At 39.7% G+C, this 22,452-nt stretch overlaps 1 protein-coding gene across 7 annotated transcripts in view; it reads right to left on the bottom strand.

Moving 5' to 3' along the window:
* The window catches only part of NLN (neurolysin), a 99,980-nt gene that overhangs the window by 32,405 nt on the left and 45,123 nt on the right, over positions 1-22,452 (bottom strand). For all 7 annotated transcript variants that reach the window (XM_033852909.2, XM_019929955.3, XM_019929959.3 and 4 more), the window contains 4 exons: positions 16,926-17,033; positions 14,299-14,401; positions 13,526-13,686; positions 1,238-1,373 (listed from right to left, as the gene is read on the bottom strand). In XM_033852909.2, coding sequence (XP_033708800.1) covers positions 1,238-1,373; positions 13,526-13,686; positions 14,299-14,401; positions 16,926-17,033 — 508 coding nt within the window. The remainder of the gene's footprint in view (positions 1-1,237; positions 1,374-13,525; positions 13,687-14,298; positions 14,402-16,925; positions 17,034-22,452) is intronic.

Here is a 22,452-nt window from a genome sequence, read left to right as displayed (position 1 = left end):
TAATTCTGATTAGAGAGAAAACTGCTTTTAAAAAATTAAGTTAATGAGGTATTGTTAAGGAAAATTTTCAGTATACACAATCACCACTAAAGGAAACATTCTCACCCAAACTATTAACTCCCCAAGCCAATCTCTTGTATACAATACATCAGAACAGATGGCAATTACTGGTTCACATCTCTGTTGTTTCCGCTCAGCGGAAAATTCATTGAGTAAAGAAACTTGTCTTAGCCCTTTCTATAGTCCAACTGTGTAGCACGCACACTAATACAGGGCAGTTATTTCATAAATGTCTCATGAATGAATAAATGAATTATATAATAATGAATAGCTACTATCTGTACAACACCTGCTACATGTCATATGTGACGTCAGCATATACATTAATAATTCAAGGTGTGGCCACAGAGAACACAGAGGACTAAAGTGCAGGCTGCATGCTGATTTTGACACATTATTAATCATCTCCAACTTTAAGCTAATAAAATTATACACTAGTTGTTAAAGGTGAATAAACTCTGAAAGGGGTCAATGAGAAAGTTAAAAAATAAATCATACTCTGGTAAACTCTGATTAGAGAAGATTAAAACAAAAATTAGTAGTTTTGCAATGGTTATGTTATGCAACCATTTTCACTAAAATGAAAGAGAAAACCAGAGTGACTTGGAATAGTGACACTGAGATTGAGAGGGGTAAGGGTGATAGAGTGTCACTGACTAAATGTCATGGATATAAGCTCTATGGTTTTAAAAAGATTAATGAAAAAGTGATTTTAAATGAATGTGAAGATAGTTATTAGATAACAATTTTGATGCTTATTATTTTATATTCTTTTATGTATTAACAAGTGGCTTCTGGAATATAAAATATTTTTTTGTTTCTATATGCTCTATTTTCATTTATGTCCTGTCAGCTTATTTCATACAACAGGCTAATCCTCTCTCTGTAGGTCCCTAGACATCTTCTTAGAAATTAATATAAAAATCCCCATCAAGATACAAATAGAATGAAGCAAGGACCATAATAGGAATATAAACAATGAGCAACTCTTAGGGCCAAGCACAGTATCTAACGTATAGTAGGTGACCAATACATTTCTCTTGCATGAATGAAAAGCAGAATGTTCTCAAGGGCACATTAAGTTCTGAGGCTCTCTGTCAAGTTGGTACTATGCAGCAAAACAGTCACAGAAAAAGAGAAATGGCAATATACAAGGGATTAAGAAAAGAAGACTAACCTAGAAAGGCTGTTACGTGGCCTGTACTCTTCGCAGTGTTCATTTCAAGGACAAAGTCAGCATGTGTGCTATAGCCGAGCAGTTTGGCTACTTTCGCCCGCAGTGGGAGTAGCTGATGCAGGATTATGGTGTTTTCCTGGTAATAGACAACAATAGTAAAAACCAAAATACACAGTAATCAGAGGAGAGAGGGGGAAGATGGCGGAAGGGTAAGACGCGGAGATCACCTTCCTCCCCACAGGTACATCAGAAATACATCTACACGTGGAACAACTCCTACAGAACACCTACTGAAGGCTGGCAGAAGACCTCAGACCTCCCAAGAGGCAAGAAACTCCCCACGTACCTGGGTAGGGCAAAAGAAAAAAAAAAAAAAAAAAAAAGAAAAAACAGAGACAAAAGAATAGGGACGTCACCTGCATCAGTGGGAGGGAGCTGTGGAGGAAAGGTTTCCACACACTAGAAGCGCCTTTGCGGGTGGAGACTGCGGGTGGCGGAGCGGGGAAGCTTCGGAGCTGTGGAGGAGAGCGCAGCCACGGGGTGCCGAGGGCAAAGCGGAGAGATTCCCGCACAGAGGATCAGGGCCGACCAGCACTAACTAGCCCGAGAGGCTTGTCTGCTCACCCGCCAGGGCGGGCGGGCCTGGGAGCTGAGGCTCGGGCTTCGGTCGGATCGCAGGGAGAGGACTGGCGGCATCAACACAGCCTGCAGGGGGTTAGTGCGCCACAGCTACCCGGGAGGGAGTCCAGGGAAAAGTCTGGACCTGCCAAAGAGGCAAGAGACTTTTTCTTCCCTCTTTGTTTCCCGGTGCGCGAGGAGAGGGGATTAAGAGCACTGCTTAAAGGAGCTCCAGAGACAGACGCAAGCCGCGGCTAACAGCGCGGACCCCAGAGACAGGCATGAGACACTAAGGCTGCTGCTGCCACCACCAAGAAGACTGTGTGCGAGCACAGGTCACTCTCCACACCTCCCGTCCGGGGAGCCTGTGCAGCCCGCACTGCCAGGATCCCGTGATCCAGGGACAACTCCCCCGGGAGAATGCACGGCGCGCCTCAGGCTGGTGCAACGTCATGTTGGCCTCTGCCGCCGCAGGCTCGCCCCGCACTCCGTACCCCTCCTTCCCCCCAGCCTGAGTGAGCCAGAGCCCCCGAATCAACTGCTCCTTTAACCCCGTCCTGTCTGAGCGAAGAACAGACACACTCCGGCAACCTACACACAGAGGCAGGGCCAATTCCAAAGCTGAACCCCGGGAACTGTGCGAACAAAGAAGAAAAAGGGAAATCTCTCCCAGCAGCCTCAGGAGCAGCGGATTAAAGCTCCACAATCAACTTGATGTACCCTGCATCTGTGGATTACATGAATAGACAACGAATCATCCCAAACTGAGAAGGTGGGCTTCAAGAGCAAGATTTATTATTTTTTCCCCTTTTCCTCTTTTTGTGAGTGTGTATGCTTCTGTGTGAGATTTTGTCTGTATAGCTTTGCTTTCACCATTTGTCCTAGGGTTCTATCTGTCCGATTTTCTTTTGTTTTTTTTACTTAAAAAATTTTTTTTCTTAATAATTATTTTTTTATTTTAATAACTTTATTTTATTTTCTTTTATCCTCTTTCTTTCTTTCTACTTTTTCTCCCTTTTATTCTAAGCCGTGTGGATAAAGGCTCTTGGTGCTGCAGCCAGGAGTCAGTGCTGTGCCTCTGAGGTGGGAGAGCCAACTTCAGGACACTGGTCCACAAGAGACCTCCCAGCACCATGTAATATCAAATGGTGAAAATCTCCCAGAGATCTCCTTCTCAACACCAACACCCAGCTTCACTCAACGACCAGCAAGCTACAGTGATGGACACCCTATGCCTAACACCTAGCAAGACAGGAACACAACCCCACCATTAGCAGAGAGGCTGCCTAAAATCATAATAAGTCCACAGACACACCAAAGCACACCACCAGACGTGGACCTGCCCACCAGAAAGACAAGATCCAGCCTCATCCACCAGAACATAGGCACTAGTCCGCTCCACCAGGAAGCCTACACAACCCACTGAACCAACTTTAGCCACTGGGGACTGACACCAAAAACAACGGGGGGCTTCCCTGGAGGCACAGTGGTTGAGAGTCCACCTGCTGATCCAGGGGACACGGGTTCGTTTCCCGGTCCAGGAAGATCCCACGTGCTGCAGAGTGGCTGGGCCCATGAGCCATGGCCACTGAGCCTGCGTGTCCAGAGCCTGTGCTCCGCAACGGGAGAGGCCACAGCAGTGAGGGGCCCGCATACCACAAAAAAACCCCCCAAAAACCAAAAACAAAAACGGGAACTACGAACCTGCAGCCTGCAAAAAGGAGACCCCAAACACAGTAAGATAGGCAAAATGAGAAGACAGGAAAACACACAGCAGATGAAGGAGCAAGATAAAAACCCACCAGACCTAACAAGTGAAGAGGAAATAGGCAGTCTACCTGAAGAAGAATTCAGAATAATGATAGTAAAGATGATCCCAAATCTTGGAAATAGAATAGACAAAACGCAAGAAACATTTAACAAGGACCTAGAAGAACTAAAGATGAAACAAGCAATGATAAACAACACAATAAATGAAATTAAAAATACTCTAGAAGGGATCAATAGCAGAATAACTGAGGCAGAAGAACGGATAAGTGACTTGGAAGATAAAATAGTGGAAATAACTACTGCAGAGCAGAATAAAGAAAAAAGAACTGAGGACAGTCTCAGAGAATTCTGGGACAACAATAAATGCACCAACATTCAAATTATAGGGGTTTCAGAAGAAGAAGAGAAAAAGAAACAGACTGAGAAAATATTTGAAGAGATTACAGTTGAAAACTTCCCTAATATGGGAAAGGAAAAAGTTAATCAAGTCCAGGAAGCACAGAGAGTCCCATACAGGATAAATCCAAGGAGAAACACATCAGGACACGTATTAATCAAACTGCGAAAAATTAAATACAAAGAAAACATATTAAAAGCAGCAAGGGAAAAACAACAAATAACACACAAGGGAATCCCCATAAGGTTAACAGCTGATCTTTCAGCAGAAACTCTGCAAGCCAGAAAGGACTGGCAGGACATATTTAAAGTGATGAACGAGAAAAACCTACAACCAAGATCACTATACCCAGCAAGGATCTCTTTCAGATTTGATGGAGAAATTAAAACCTTTACAGACAAGCAAAAGCTGAGAGAGTTCAGCACCACCAAACCAGCTTTACAACAAATGCTAAAGTATCTTCTCTAGGCAAGAAACACAAGAGAAGGAAAAGCCCTAAAATAAAAAACCCAAAACAGTTAAGAAAATGGTAACAGGAACATACATATCGATAATTACCTTAAATGTAAATGGACTAAATGCTCCCACCAAAAGACACAGATTGGCTGAATGGATACAAAAACAAGACCCATATATATGCTGTCTACAAGAGACCCATTTCAGACCTAGAGAAATGTACAGACTGAAAGTGAGGGGATGGAAAAAGATATTCCATACAAATGTAAAACAAAAGAAAGCTGGAGTAGCAATTCTCATATCAGACAAAATAGATTTTAAAATAAAGACTATTAGAAGAGACAAAGAAGGACACTACAAAATGATCAAGGGATTGATCCAAGAAGAAGATATAACAATTGTAAATATTTATGCACCCAACATAGGAGCACCTCAAAACATAAGGCAAACACTAACAGCCATAAAAGGGGAAATCGACAGTAATACATTCATAGTAGGGGACTTTAACACCCCACTTTCACCAATGGACAGATCAACCAAAATGAAAATAAATAAGGAAACGCAAGCTTTAAATGATACATTAAACAAGATGGACTTAATTGATATTTATAGGACATTCCATCCAAAAACAACAGAATACACATTGTTCTCAAGTGCTCATGGAACATTCTCCAGGATAGATCATATCTTAGGTCACAAATCAAGCCTTGGTAAATTTAAGAAAATTGAAATTGTATCAAGTATCTTTTCCGACCACAACGCTATGAGACTAGATATCAATTACAGGAAAAGATCTGTAAAAAATACAAACACATGGAGGCTAAACAATACACTACTTAATAACCAAGTGATCACTGAAGAAATCGAAGAGGAAATCAAAAAATACCTAGAAACAAATGACAGTGGAGACAAGACAACCCAAAACCTATGGGATGCAGCAAAAGCAGTTCTAAGAGGGAAGTTTATAGCAATACAATCCTACCTTAAGAAACAGGAAACATCTCGAATAAACAACCTGACCTTGCACCTGAAGCAATTAGAGAAAGAAGAACAAAAAAACCCAAAGTTAGCAGCAGGAAAGAAATCATAAAGAGCAGATCAGAAATAAATGAAAAAGAAATGAAGGAAACGATAGCAAAGATCATTAAAACTAAAAGCTGGTTCTTTGAGAAGATAAACAAAATTGATAAACCATTAGCCAGGCTCATCAAGAAAAAAAGAGAGAAGACTCAATCAATAGAATTAGAAATGAAAAAGGAGAAGTAACAACTGACACTGCAGAAATACAAAAGATCATGAGAGATTACTACAAGCAACTCATGGCAATAAAATGGACAACCTGGCAGAAATGGACAAATTCTTAGAAATGCACAACCTGCCAAGACTGAATCAGGAAGAAATGGAAAACATGAACAGACCAATCACAAGCACTGAAATTGAAACTGTGATTAAAAATCTTCCAACAAACAAAAGCCCAGGACCAGATGGCTTCACAGGTGAATTCTATCAAACATTTAGAGAAGAGCTAACAACTATCCTTCTCAAACTCTTCCAAAATATAGCAGAGGGAGGAACACTCCCAAACTTTTTCTACGAGGCCACTATAACCCTGATACCAAAACCAGACAAGGATGTCACAAAGAAAGAAAAGTACAGGCCAATATCACTGATGAACATAGATGCAAAAATCCTCAACAAAATACTAGCAAACAGAATCCAACAGCACATTAAAAGGATCATACACCATGATCAAGTGGGGTTTATTCCAGGAATGCAAGGATTCTTCAATATACGCAAATCAATCAACGTGATACACCATATTAACAAACTGAAGGAGAAAAACCATATGATCATCTCAATAGATGCAGAGAAAGCTTTTGACAAAATTCAACACCCATTTATGATAAAAACCCTGCAGAAAGTAGGCATAGAGGGAACTTTCCTCAACATAATAAAGGCCATATATGACAAACCCACAGCCAACATTGTCCTCAATGGTGAAAAACTGAAAGCATTTCCACTAAGATCAGGAACAAGTCAAGGTTGCCCACTCTCACCACTCTTATTCAACATAGTTCTGGAAGTTTTAGCCACAGCAATCAGAGAAGAAAAGGAAATAAAAGGAATCCAAATCGGAAAAGAAGAAGTAAAGCTGTCACTGTTTGCAGATGACATGATACTATACATAGAGAATCCTAAAGATGCTACCAGAAAACTACTAGAGCTAATCAATGAATTTGGTAAAGTAGCAGGATAGAAAATTAATGCACACAAATCTGTGGCATTCCTATAAACTAATGATGAAAAATCTGAAAGTGAAATCAAGAAAACACTCCCATTTACCACTGCAACAAAAAGAATAAAATATCTAGGAATAAACCTACCTAAAGAGACAAAAGACCTCTATACAGAAAATTATAAGACACTGATGAAGGAAATTAAGGATGATACAAACAGATGGAGAGATATAGCATGTTCTTGTATTGGAAGAATCAACATTGTGAAAATGACTCTACTACCCAAAGCAATCTACAGATTCAATGCAATCGCTATCAAACTACCACTGGCCTTTTTCATGGGACTAGAACAAAAAATTTCACAATTTGTATGGAAACACAAAAGACCCTGAATAGCCAAAGCAATCTTGAGAACGAAAAACAGAGCTGGAGGAATCAGGCTCCCTGACTTCAGACTATACTACAAAGCTACAGTAATCAAGACAGTATGGTACTGGCAGAAAAACAGAAAGATAGACCAATGGAACAGGATAGAAAGCCCAGAGATAAACCCACGCACATATGGTCACCTTATCTTTGATAAAGGAGGTAGGAATGTACAGTGGAGAAAGGACAGCCTCTTCAATAAGTGGTGCTGGGAAAACTGGACAGGTACATGTAATAGTATGAGTTTAGATCACTCCCTAACACCATACACAAAAATAAGCTCAAAATGGATTAAAGACCTAAATGTAAGGCCAGAAACTATCAAACTCTTAGAGGAAAACATAGGCAGAACACTCTATGACATAAATCACAGCAAGATCCTTTTTGACCCACCTCCTAGAGAAATGGAAATTAAAACAAAAATAAACAAATGGGACCTAATGAAACTTAAAAGCTTTTGCACAGCAAAGGAAACCATAAACAAGACCAAAAGACAACCCTCAGAATGGTTGAAAATATTTGCAAATGAAGCAACTGACAAAGGATTAATCTCCAAAATTTACAAGCAGCTCATGCAGCTCAACAACAAAAAAACAAACAACCCAATCCAAAAATGGGCAGAAGACCTAAATAGACATTTCTCCAAAGAACATATACAGACTGCCAACAAACACATGAAAGAATGCTCAACATCATTAATCATTTGAGAAATGCAAATCAAAACTACAATGAGAAATCATCTCACACCAGTCAAAATGGCCATGATCAAAAAATCTAGAAATAATAAATGCTGGAGAGGTTGTGCAGAAAAGGGAACCCTCTTGCACTGCTGGTGGGAATGTGAATTGGTACAGCCACTATGGAGAACAGTATGGAGGTTCCTTAAAAAACTACGAATAGAACTACCATATGACTCAGCAATCCCACTACTGGGCATATACCCTGAGAAAACCATAATTCAAAAACAATCATGTACCAAAATATTCATTGCAGCTCTATTTACAATAGCCAGGAGATGGAAACAATCTAAGTGTCCATCATTGGATGAATGGATAAAGATGTGGCACATATATACAATGGAATATTCCTCAGCCATGAAAAGAAACGAAATTGAGCTATTTGTAATGAGGTGGATGGACCTAGAGTCTGTCATACAGAGTGAAGTAAGTCAGAAAGAGAAAGACAAATACTGTATGCTAACACATATATATGGAATCTAAGGAAAAAAAATGTCATGAAGAACCTAGGGGTAAGACAGGAATAAAGACACAGACCTACTAGAGAATGGACTTGAGGATATGGGGAGGGGGAAGGGTAAGCTGTGACAAAGTGAGAGAGTGGCATGGACATATATACACTACCAAACGTAAAGTAGAGAGCTAGTGGGAAGCAGCCGCATAGCACAGGGAGATCAGCTCGGTGCTCTGTGACCACCTAGAGCGGTGGGTTAGGGAGGGTGGGAGGGAGGGAGATGCAAGAGGAAAGAGATATGGGAACATATGTATATGTATAACTGATTCACTTTGTTATAAAGCAGAAACTAACACACCATTGTAAAGCAATTATACTCCAATAAAGATTAAAAAAAAATCCAAAATAAAGCTTAATACTTAACTGGATCCAAAGCACTAAAAAGAAGAGTTTCTACATTACTTTCAGGTTGGTAAAACTGTCAAATATTTTTAGACCATCTCAACTTATAGTAAATTATTCCATTTCAGTGTTGCAGACTTTTTTCTGGATTCATGATCCAATTTTATTTCTGAAATAACTGACTTTTTAAGTCTCAGGAGATAGCTATGAGGGTCTTAACGAAATTTTAGGTACTGTTAAATTTGAGTAAAAACATATTCTTTTTTTTTTTAACATCGTTATTGGAGTATAATTGGTTTACAATGGTATGTTAGTTTTTGCTTTATAACAAAGTGAATCAGCTATACATATACATATATCCCCGTATCTCTTTCCTCTTGCATCTCCCTCCGTCCCACCCTCCCTATCCCACCCCTCTAGGTGGTCGCAAAGCACTGAGCTGATCTCCCTGTGCTATGCGGCTGCTTCCCACTAGCTATCAGTTTTGCATTTGGTAGTGTATATACGTCCATGCCACTCTCTCACTTTGTCCCATCTTACCCTTCCCCCTCCCCGTGTCCTCAAGTCCGTTCTTTAGTAGGTCTGCGTCTTTATTCTCGTTCTGCCCCTAAAAAGATATTCTTAAGGACTATACTGATTCCACATTTAGTCTCGTCAATACTGCACAAAATATTGGTACTTATAATTTTTCTTTTATTGTGGTAAAATATACATAATACAAAATTTACCACTTTAACTTTGCACCCATAAGTATGGCTATTTAAAAAAAAAGGAAGGACTTCCCTGGTGGCACAGTGGATAAGAATCCGCCTGCCAATGCAGGGGACACGGGTTCGAGCCCTAGTCTGGGAAGATCCCACGTGCCGCAGAGCAACTAAGCCCGTGTGCCACAACTACTAAGCCTGTGCTCTAGAGCCCACGAGCCACAACTACTGAGCCTGCGTGCCACAACTACTGAAGCCTGCACGCTTAGAGCCTGTGCTCCACAACAAGAGAAGCCAGCGCACCGCAACAAAGAGTAGCCCCCGCTCGCCACAAGTAGAGAAAAGCCTACGTGCAGCAATGAAGACCCAATGTAGCCAAAAATAAATAAATAAAATTTTTTAAAAAATAAGAAAAAGAGAAATAATAAATGGTGAGGATGTGGAAAATTTGGAACCTTTATATCTGATGAGAGTGTAAAATGGTACAGCTGCTGTAGAAAACAGTATTATGATTTCTCAAAAAATTAAACATAGAATTACCATATGATCCAGAAATTCCACTTCTGGGTATACATCCCAAAGAAATGGACGCAGAGACTCAAACAGGTATTTGTATACCCATGTTCACTGCAGCATTATTCATAATAGCTAAATGGTAGAAGCAACCTAAATGTCCATCAATGGATGAATGGATAAAGAAGATGTGATATATACATACAATGGAATATTATTCAGCCTTAAAAGGGAAAGAAATTTTGACACATGTGAAATTATGGATAAACCTAGAAGACATTATGCTACGTGAAATAAGTCAGTCACAAAAGGACAACTACTATATGGATTCTACTTACATGAGGTTCTTAGATTAGTAAAATTTACAGAGACAGAGAGTAGAATGATGTATGCCAGGGGCTGGGGCTGGGGGGCTGGGGAGTTAGTATTTGATGGGTACAGAGTTTCAGCTGGGAAAGATGAAAAAGCTCTGGAGATGTATGGTGGCGATGGCTGCACGACAATGTGAATACACTTAACGCCACAGAACTCTATGCTTAAAAATGTTCTAGGGATTTTGCTCAAATTATTACAAACATTTTATATATTTTATTTGTATTAAAATGCAAATAATGATATTGCTTTATTGTTTTCTTAACAATAAAGGAAAAAATAATCTCCTAGAGGAAGTAAATAAACGTTGAGATCAAAGAAAAACTACTATTAAATCATCCAATTATTTATAGACATGCTTCTAAGGAAGATCACACTCCGAGGTCAGACTACCAGGGTTCAAAATTTGGCTCCACCATTTACTAGTTGTCTAATTATTGGCAAGTCCCTTAATCTTCCTAAGCCTCAGTTTTCTCATCTGCAAGACATAGATAATAAAAGTAGCTACATCATAGGGTGATCATGCAGATTAAGTGAGAATATAAGTAAAATGCGTAGAAAAACGCCTGGCACAAGAGCAAACACCATATAATTATATTATTATTATTTTAAAACGAGAATGGAAACGTGGATATGAGAAACACATAATACAATTCTCCAAGTTCTAAAGTTAAGTAGTTTGAGTCTTTCAAACTAGTCTTGGCCTCGTTCTTCAGTTTCCCTAGACCTTCTCCCTAGACTGCCAATTTTTTCCTAATATCAATTCCCCCATTCTTCCTTTCAGTAACAGAATTCTCTGAGTTTTTGCTGGACACACAGTCTCCTGACTACCTTTCCCAGCCTTTCTTAAAGCTAGCTGTGGCCATGTGATACACAATGGGACAATGGAATACGAATGAGGTGATAAGTAAAATTTCTGGGTCATCTCTTTATAGATGCTTGTCTTGCTAGCTGTGAACTGAAGATGGGAACAATGACCTTGGATGCCACATACTAAGGACAGCAGAGCTGTCTTCCAGCTCTGGACCCCTCACCTCTGTACTGTTAGTTGCAAGAGAAATAAACCTTAAAAAAAGGTGTAGTAAAACATACCTAACACAAAATGTACCATTTTAGCCCATTTTTAAGTGTACAATTCAATGGCACCAATTATAATTTACACTGTTGTGCAACCATTACCACTGTTTCCAAGACTTTTCTAACACCCTAAACAGAAACTTGGTAACCATTAAGCAATAATTCCCCAGTCTCCCAGCCCCTGGTATCCACTAATCCTTTCTGAAGAAAAATAACTTTTAGCTTATTTGAGTCACTGTGCTTTTGGTTGACCTTGCACATTTTATTTAACCTGAAGCCTAATACCCACAGAGACTAACAGTAGGAATAGGGTGCTGCTATAACCAAAATGAAAAATGTACAGGAATGGAAGGTGAGGACACAGATGCTGTCAAGTGGGAAGCTGGTAATCCTCATGATATCATGGATAACATTTGTTAAAATTGTTGCTCGCCATAACTTGGAAGGCAGGCCAGTCACCTACTGAGTCTTAGCTCTAGGGTAACTGTTTGGGAAAACTAATAATGTTGGTGTCTGTTTGTTGGTATTTGTTGCTTTTGGAAAGATTGATTACATGAGAGACAGCTCAAGTGAGCTGTCAGTTTGCAAAGATGGAGGGAAAAGAGTTCTGCTAAGAGAGCTTCTGCCTGTGACCCCTGATGTGGGGCTTCAGGTGACTGGAAAAGGTAATTGCTCTGTTCTCCAGAGACCAGGAGAAAAGACTGCCACTCAGAGTTACTGAAATGTGAAGATTAGTGTGAGGGTGCTGCCTTCTTCCTCAAGCCTACTGTTGCAGGGGGCCCTGAAGCAGACCCCATTAAACTGAAGAACAGCAGGATGGACACCATACAGGAGACCGTATATAAGAAAAGATATGGTGGATTTGAGGACTATGACAAAAAGTGGTTATTTGGGTGTTGTTATTTTAACATGAATCTGATTGGAAGCAAACAGATAAGAAAGTGATTAAGTTTCTGAGGGAATTTTATTACCAAAGATATCATTAAGCCTGGCCTACAAAAGCAACCCCCTGGCTTCAAAAATGGCATCAGCAGGAATCTATACCAGCAGCTGCCCAGGATATATGGTCATGGAGGGTAACGGACAAGAAAGAATTCCCTGCAGGCAAAACCAGGGGCCATGGCATACAATTGCTAAAGGAATTCCTGCTAGAAAGGAGACCCAAGTAAGTCCAACGGGCTATCCCAGGAACTTCACCAGAGCTCAGAATCTTCACAATTCCTGCCAAATTGTTTCTGAAAATTGGTATGGGCTTGCTTTGTTTCCCATTCTTTCCTTTTCCAAATGGGAGTCTTTAGTGTGGTTTTCTGTTCCTATTCTACCACTGGGTACGTGTTGGAGGTGAGCAAGCCAGACAAGTTTTCTAACCTTTCACATGCGGCCAGATCACTAGAAGGTATAACTGGGGAGGACCATGTGCCACTCACAGATCCTGGTCTTTGAGCTAAAGGCAGTAACTGGTTGGGATCTGACATATGGTGAATGGGTTCTATGTGGGGAAAAAAAGGGTGCTCAAGATTACTAGGATAGCCAGAGAGGCAGACTGTGGTGAAGCTGGCTAGTTGACTCTTAGAATTCATTTCTAATTCTTCCTTTTTTTCCTTTTAGTAATAGAATGCCCTCAACTGAGCAAATGGCTATCAACTGAAGACTATATTTCCCAGTGTCCCCTGCAGCTACATACAGTTATATGATGGAATTTGGGTCAATGGGATGTGAGTAGAGTTGATGGATGTCACTTCCAGGTCTTCTTCTTAAAGATGCTTGCTCTGTGTTTTATTTTCCCTCTTCCCAACAGGCTGGAAAATGGTGACAACTGCCTTAGAAGTCACTTGTTGAGGAGAGAGAGGTATCCCGCCAGCCCTGGACTGTTGACTTGGAAGAAGAATACAACTTTTAGTTTCTTTAATCCATTCTATTTGTATTAGAACAGCTTAGCCTATGGCCATACCAAGCAGGTTGCCAATGAACAAGGAAAAAGGTGTCTTGTAAGTCTGAGGATTTAGGAGGCATAACCTTCACACAAATAGAAATTCACACAGAGGAATCAACCTCTGATTCAACATTGGTAAACAAAGCAAACATTTTTCTTAAAAATTTCCATAAAAACAAACATTTATAGTACCTCTTTGCATCTTGTATTAAAAGCCATTTCCATCTTCCTTCTGGTTTCAGGGATACAACATTTCTTCATGACAGGAAAATAGTGTGGATATTTTAAGGTAATTTTATACTTGTCATCATCTGTCTTTTCCAAACTGTCAATGAAATCATCAGGAAGAGCACCTGCAAAAAAATCATTTTCTCATACTTCAATTTTTCCACTCATTATTGGTTTATTTAGCATTGGCATGGTGCCTTTAAGAAGCTCTAGGAATTTTGTGGAGTAACTGAAATTCAAGTAAAATAATGACAATCCTTATAATATCGCTTTGACGTTATTGTAATGGGGGTGGCAGTTAGCGGACAGGTGGCCTGGGAGACGGTAATTCAAAATATGAACAGGCTTCAGTGCACTTGTATAGATGGCATTTTGATGAAGAACAGGCAAAATTAAGCCAAGAAAAATCCATCACAGAATAAGGAAAGACTAGTTTAAGTTACAATGTAGAGGACATTGCGAGGCAAAAAAAAATTCAAAGCACTGAAGGCTGTTAAACGCTAGCATGAGTTACCAAGAAAGATTATGAAATTTCTTCTGGACTGTCTCTAGAAACAGTATACATTCTTATAGCCTAAAATCTAGATGTGGTTTGGTTGTGTTTTTTTTAGAAGGGGTGGTGGGTTCTGTAGAAGGTACATTTTAAAAAGAATTCTTCTAACTTTGATTTGGCAAACTGTGAGGTGACATTATTTGCCTAAATTACAGATTTAATCTAAAAAACAACAAAACTTTACCAAGTTCAGCCTTGGAAAATTCAAGGAAGGTATCATCCTCATTGAGGTTTTTGTTAAAGTCAATACATAGCTCACTCATTCTTTTCTTCATTGCTTTAATTTCCTGAAACAAAGATACAAATACAGGACCTTAACAATAAAATGAAATTTTCATTTTTATTGCCATCAGTCAAGTAAGTTTCACTTTTATATGAAGACTGGGTTCTGTACCCAACTCTCAGGAAGTACTTTCTTAGAGATGCGCTTGATACCATAGTTTTCTGCAATCTTCTACATTGTGTCCCTGAGTATTTGTATGTAATATGTACAAAAAAGCAATCCTGGTGATGTGTTAGAAATTACGCGTAAATTTGTAAGAACTAAATACATTGAGGAGGTATAGTCAAAGCAAAGTCTGGCATATAGCACATACACAATAAGTAGCTTGCTGAGTGAATAAATGAATCTAGTAGCCTGTTAATAATTAACACTTCTAATCTTTCCAAATTCTAAATTTTAATTTAGTAAATCAGTATTGGGTACTGAAGTAAGCCAAGAGCTAAGAACTGAGTAATTACTTCTATGGTTCCTTTGGAAAACAAGATATGTCTTAGTTTTATAGACCGTTTGCAAATAAAAGCAATTTATGGGCCCTAACATTTACATAAAAAGTACTAGGTAGGAAAAAAAGTATTAGTTGGGAGATCAAAGGAAGCAACAGAAAGAACACCACAAGAAAACACATGAGATAATTTATTAACCTGTCCCACTCTTCTAAAAGTGCTAGATAATAAAACTTACATAAACCACACACTTTCTCAAAGTATGCTTCTGACTAGAAGCATCAACATCACCTGGGAACTTGTTAGAAATGCCCTCTTTCTTTAAAAAAAAAATAAATTTATTTATTTATTTATTTTTGGCTGCGTTGGGTCTTTGTTGCTGTGTGCGGGCTTTCTCTAGTTGCAGCGAGCGGGGGCTACTCTTCATTGCAGGGTGCTGGCTTCTCATTGCGGTGGCTTCTTCTGTTGCAGAGCACGGGCTCTAGGCATGTGGGCTTCAGTAGTTGTGGCACACGCGCTCAGTAGTTGTGGCACGCGGGCTCCAGAGCACAGGCTCAGAAGTTGTGGCGCACGGGCTTAGTTGCTCCGCAGCATGTGGGATCTTCCTGGACCAGGGCTCGAACCCCTGTCCCCTGCATTGGCAGGCTGATTCTTAACCACTGCACCACCCAAGTCCAAAAATGCCAATTTTGAGACCCATACCAAACCTGCTGAAACAAACTCTCAGAGGTGGGGCCCTTTATAATCAGAGCTTTAACAAGCCCTCCAGGTAATTCGTATACACAATAAATTTGAGACTTAACACATACTGTGCAGTGTCATTTTTGGACACTCTGGTCGTGTCCCCAGCTCCCTTCCACTTCTCCCCAACTCTACAGCAGCCATGCAATTTAGGTGGGACTGGATCCTATCTGAAGTCCAGGGTGTGACCTCTACACCAATCAGGTAATCCCATCCTCACTGCAGCAGTGACTGGTTCAGGGAACCCAGGCCTGGCATTCCCCTGACTAAAGAAGGATTCAGGATTAGGCATGTGATCCCATCTGGGCCATTAAGACATGAGGGGAGGTCTAATGGAGGCTTCTCTATGTCCTTCTGGATGGTGGGGTTTTTATATTTGCAGCCATTTTAGTAATAAAAGGAAGCCAGCCTTTGGATAACTAACACTGAAGGAGACAGAGTAGAGAAATAGAAAAATCAGGTGGCCAATGACACCACTGAGCATCTGACTCAAACTAACTCCTGAACCCTAACTACCTCTGGATCTTCCGCTTATACAAGCAAATAAAATTCTTCTATTGTTTGGACTGTTTCAACAGGGTTGACTAATATAATGTTCATGAAGGCAAAGCGAGATCAGTCACACTTCTCCTGTAACTAGGATGAAGAAGATACAAGGTGTCTGAAGGGCATTTTGGTGGAGGAAAGGTGCCCACATCTCAGTGGTGCTTTCACATGTATCTACCATGCTTACATCACTTGGTTTGAATTTCTTTCCAACTTATTTCCAGTTCTACTGGCAAGAAGAATAACCTGGAAATAAATCATGGGTTATATATCCTGTCCAGAAGAATGAGTTAATTCTGCAGCTGAGTTTACTTCTGAAACTGAGAGATCTGAATGGTATTAGACAAAGGAGAAAGTCTGAAAAGCTAATCTCTCTGCCTTTAAGGAGCATATATGACTCACAGGGTACTCCATTCCAAAATGCTGGTTTGAAAACTCTCCATCATAGGGATTTTATTACCAGTGCCCTATCTCTTTACGAACAAGGGGTAAGAATACAAATCAACTATTAAGATCTGAACTAGCACTAGAGCAGGGAAAATAAGCCTGGCACACATGAAACAAATAAAACCTTGACAGGATTAAAGAACAATTAAGTTATCAGTTGTTTGTCAGTCATCATGAGGTTAATAGGAGTTGTGGAATTTAAAATCGTTGACTACTAAATACGTTGTAAACTGATTTGTATTATGGGTTGTATCCCATATTACAAACACGTGTTTCCCTATTTCCTGTTTTTTGTTGTATTTTGTTTTATTTATTCTTTTGTTTTCTAATAAGAAAAGGAAACAAACTCACATTTTGTACTTGTTCTGGAAGATGGAGCCCATTCCTTTTCCCCATTTTCACTGATTTTTCCAAGTATCGTCTGGCTTCAGGCTTTATCTTTCCCAGATCACACGTTTCCTGAAATTAAAGAATGTGACAACCTGTTTGATTTCTGTTACAACAGTGCATCGGTAAATTATAAACTATGAGGCCACAGCAAAATTTATTCATCATCTCTGGTGGGCTATGAAGTACATAGGTGATTATGAGGCAGGTCTTTTTGAAAACCTATGTTCTTTTATGCTTTAGTGAGCTTCTGCTTATTTAAAACTGAAAAATTAAATAAATAAAAAGCTAACCAGAATTTCCTTGCCTTGCATCAGAATCAAGCATGCCTGTACCACTTGAAAATGTGATAATAGGGAACATTTGCATAATCTCATAAAACATTCTTTATGACTGAGTAGTCCTTTTCACAAAACATATTTCTTATCACAAATCATCTGGATTTAATTTTCTATCGTTTGCTAACCTGGTTCCACTTGAGAGGCAAAAATAGAAATAATGGGCAAATTCTACAAAAATGGAGAGGACTCTTTTGCCAACATACTAAACAAGGACAGCTGGATAGAACCCCAGCAAAAGGCTTACAACACTTCAAAAATGCCTTACTGTCATTTGGTAAGAGAGATCAAGGGACCACATCAAGCTGCATATGGACAAGTATCTGGGGAAAATGAGTTAGCACTGCACAAAGAGGAGGAGAGCTGGACAGTACATGTGAACCTACATGTAGCAACGCAAACAACACTCACTCAAAAGGACGGAGGGCCCTAAAGGAGAGTGGAAAATTCCCCCGGCCACAGCAAGGTAGTAAACATACCAGATTTTTCCAAGTATCTTCAAAATACGTGGCAGAATATACATGGCACATCTGGGTGGCTGGTTAGTTTGTGGTCCCGGGGAGGAAAGGGGCTCCAGACAGATTCAACAGGTGCAAAGGATTCAGTGTGGTTGAGAGCCAACGAGGGACTTCTCTCTCTAGAGCCTTAGAGCCCTCTCAGCCTCAGAGACCTACTCTGGTTGCACTCTCTCCGTGAAAGACTTGGGCTGTTCACCCCAAGCTTTATATTTTCCCACCTAATCAGATCTTTAAAAGGACTGTGCTTAGCTTTAGAGTCTGCATTTTAGACTGCTGGTAAAAGGCTCTTGCTGCAATAGGTCTGTCATTTTTTATATTTTGTTGCAGCAGGTAAACGGAGTTGTATTTTAACTGAGGGTCCTACTTAATACAACAATCTGTATCTCACTTTACCTGCCAATAAATAATTTTGTCATAGTACTAAAGCACTTGTTATGCATATATTACTCACAGTTTCCTCTGAGTTTATTCTCAGTGGGGGCAGAGAACTGTTAGACCCCTTTTTCCATAATAACCCCTTCTTCCATAATAACCCCTTCTGTGCCCTTGGAGAATTTCTGAGCACGCTGGCATGAGTGGAGTGGGAACCCTCCCTAGCTGGTATTGGCACATACTGGGATCCCGGCAGCAGGTGCCTGCAATGGCAAGAAACCCAGAATGGCTAGGGAGATAGCTGGGCTGTGGGCTGATTCCCTCAGAGACGGCCAGCAGTTCAAATCACAGTGTTCATATGGATGTGATTAACGTGGGTTGACTGAGGCTGGCTTTAACAGCACCAGGAAGTCTGTTCTGAGATATGGGGCATGGCAACAGGAGTCCCTAGACAGGATGATACTCCAGGTTGTAAGATTGGGGAGAATCTAGGCAGTAGCTATATGCAGTGGAAGAGAGGAAAAAAAAATCACTGGTGAGCAGGGCCCGGCAAGGGTTGGGTACACTGTGAGGACCCAAGTGATCAGGTTGAGGTCCAGAGCAGGGGACCTTCCCACCTGGGCAGTGGGCCAAGGCAGAAGCAAGGCACACAGCTGGACAGCAGCATGGGTTTTTGGGTTCCTGGCATTCACCTGGTCACATGTGGCCCTGAGCTTAGGACAGAGGCTCATCATAAGCCTCACCAGCTGATGTAAGCAGAATTCTTACTCTACTCCAATGCTTGATCAGGATGGGCTCTCATACTCAGTGGGCCTGGACTTGCCATATCTGGGAGTAGCAGGGCTGCTACTTCAGAAAGCCTGAAAGTGTACTCGGCACAGTAAACTCACAACTCTTGGTCTAAATTAGGTAAAACTTCCCCAAATAGGTAATCCAAGTGTAAACAGGTAGAAGGATGTTCTGAGAAAAATCAGCTCTGAATTAGGTCTAATTAAATATGAACAAATTACCTGTACTGAAATATTCGACTTAACACAAAAATGACACTTAGCAAAAATCTGATTCAATTATATCCAGACACCCTTTGCCAGTCAGACTCTGAGGTCTTGGGAAATCTCCGGAGGGCTCTGGTAGGAGTAAAGCATGTCTAAAATGTGCTTCTAAAGCACATTCCTGTGCCAAAGCTGATCATAATAATATTCTCCCTTATAATCTCCAGGCAAGGTCAGAATTCCTGCCCAAGGATTTTCTAAGAGGGAATCAGCCAACACTTCTACACTGCTCTGCCGCAGCTGCATCTTCCTTCCTGAAAAAGAATTTAATCCCCTTGAATCTGAACCAGGTCTCATGCCTCTTTGGGGGAGTAGGGAGCTAAAGTTCTCTGAAGTAATTTTCAAATTTATATAATCTGACAGCAGGGGATCTTATTTTAAACTCTGTGATGACAAGATTTAGTTTTCCCCATCTTCCTCCTGTAACTAAGAACTTTTATATAAAAGTGTGAGTGCATACACACACACGTTCTTACATGTATGTTTATATACTAATTTCACAGACAAGAAAACTGAGGTTAAATGATTTCTCCAATATCACACAGCTGTTTAGTGGTAAAAATGGGGATAGAAATAAATTCTTTTATATTTGCAGTGTCTTTCCCTTTTTTTCGTTTTGTTTTGTTTTTTCAATCACATTTGCTGTCAGGTTTCTTTCTTTCTTTTTTTTTTTTTTGCTATCAGGTTTCTATCCTACTACTGTGAAGAGGATGTTCTTAGGCAGCTGCCTACACTCTGGACAGGAGGGCTGCAGAAAGGCCTCTTGCTGACTCCTAACTCAATACCCTATCATGAGTCTCTGCTTTTGAGTGGGCCACAGGCAGAGTGAGGACACGGAGAGGGGTACAGCACTGCATGAAGACACATTTTAACTGAGACTAGTTCTGTTCCATTCAACAACCATTTACTGAGCTCCAATTTACGTCAGGCACTAGGAAAACAAAGATGAATATCCTTGAGGCTCTTTAAATCACATGAAGGGAAAAAAAGATATATCAGCAAATAATGTTAATATCATGTAGTGAGTGAGAAGAGAGTAAGTATTGTACTTGAGAAGCACAAAAGAGGGACAACTGGCTAACAGGGAAACTAAGGCAAGGTAGTTGATGCTTTATATAGGATCCCTTGGCTTTTAAGAGCCTGACAAAGGTACAAGGTTCAGTAGTATTATGACCAACGACTAGACTTACGCATTTCAAAATCAAGAAGGCATGGTAAGTAGAGGGAATTACCACTGCTATGTTGAAATTTGGACACAGCTTTTCCTCTTCAAAAAAAATTTTTGTTTTCTCTCTTTTTTTTTTTTTAAACCGTGGTTTTAAGGCACTGATTCTTCCACAGCTGGTAGATCACATGCTTAAAAGCATCTATACTTAATCCTGTGACCTATTCATTTACACTGTAACATTAAAACTTTTCTGTTTAAATTACTAATTGGCTAAGACGAACTGGCAAAGACCAAGTTCCACAGCTCTGAAAAAAATATAAATAATATTACAATAGGTAATTGTAGTTCTCAATTTAGCTTGTATAATTCACTCAATTTCACTAAAGAATCCCTTTCCTGTACTTACTACTCAGTAGGCCACTGGAATAAAATATTACAGGCCTGGATTGTTTCAACATGGAGACATTGTACATTTTTTTCTCACCAGTGTGGCTTTTTTGATCTTTGCAGGCTTTTTAGCCAATGATCGAGAAGTCTTTGTCAGCCCAGGGAAACACCAAGACTTGAGTCCATACTGCTGGCTTTTGATACCTGGACATGTTTTAGCTAAAGGGATGAGGACATCCTTGTTTTTCACTTTTTTTTTCTTCTAGAAAATTCAGAATTAATTTTAGAATTAAGGATACATTAAATGTTATATGTTTTTGTAATATTTGAAATCTACAAATGACTATAACTACATATATATGTTTTGAAAACAAATTAAATCCACCCTTATACTTATGAAATACAATATTAAAACACTATTGCCTTTATCTATGTAACAGGTAACCACTCTCTTGAATTTTGTGTTACACATTTTCTTCCAGTATTACCACTTACGTATACATTGTTTAGTTTTGCTCCTTTTTGGCCTTTTTATTATTTTTTTATTTTTATTAGTACAAACCTTTTATTTTTAAATGATATCATGTTGTATGCAGTGTTCTGCAATTTCTTTTTTCTTTCGTTGTTCCTAAGATTCAGCCATGCTGTTGCATGTTGCTGTAGTTTATTTCCTTCACTGCTATAAAACATCCCATTGTAAATCTACTACAATTTATTGCTCCATTTTCCTGTTGATGGAAATCTGAGTTGTTTCAGTGTCTTGCTATTATACATAATGTTGTTACGAATACATGTCCCATGTCACCTGTGAACAAATGCAAACCTATTTCTAGGTAAATGCTGAGGTGGGGGTGGGGAGGGTATGCTAAGTTATGGAGAATGTAAGATCCAACTTCATAATATTAGATTTTTCTCCGAATTAGTTATTACTATTATTTAAAAAATAATTTTACACCTTTACTAGCAGTGCACAAATATTCCCATTGATTCACATCCACACAGATACTTGGCATTGTCAGACTTGTTCATTTTTGCCAATCTGGTGAGTGAAAAATGGTATCTTATTGCAGTCTTTATTTGAACTTCCCTGACTTAATGAGGTTAAACATCTTTTCATATGTTTAACTGCCATTTGTGTTTCATCTGAAATAACTTTCATGTCATCTGCCCATTTTTCTATTGGGATGTTTGTCTTTTTTTACTGATTACAGTAGCTCTTTATAAATCCTAGGTACTAATGCTTTGCTAGTTTTTTTTTTTTTTTTTTTTAAGTACACGGGCCTCTCACTGTTGTGACCTCTCCCGTTGTGGAGCACAGGCTCCGGACGCGCAGGCTCAGCGGCCATGGCTCATGGGCCCAGCTGCTCCGCGGCATGTGGGATCTTCCCGGACTGGGGCACGAACCCGTGTCCCCTGCACCGGCAGGCGGACTCTCAACCACTGCGCCACCAGGGAAGCCCTAGTTTCATATTTTGTAAATTTCTTTTTTTTTTAGTATTTGAGTATTTTTTTTGTATTAGCGTCTTTTCACTTTATTAATTAAAGTTCTTTATTTTAATGTAGTCATGTTTATCAGCCTTATATTTTATAGTTAGCACTTTTGGTGTCTTAAGAAATACTTCCCTGATCAGATATCATAAAGGTATATTTCTATAT

The sequence above is a fragment of the Tursiops truncatus genome, chromosome 3 (genome assembly GCF_011762595.2).
Source record: "Tursiops truncatus isolate mTurTru1 chromosome 3, mTurTru1.mat.Y, whole genome shotgun sequence".
In the NCBI taxonomy this organism is placed as follows: Eukaryota; Metazoa; Chordata; class Mammalia; order Artiodactyla; family Delphinidae; genus Tursiops; species Tursiops truncatus.
This window is presented reverse-complemented; position numbering and strand designations above follow the sequence as displayed.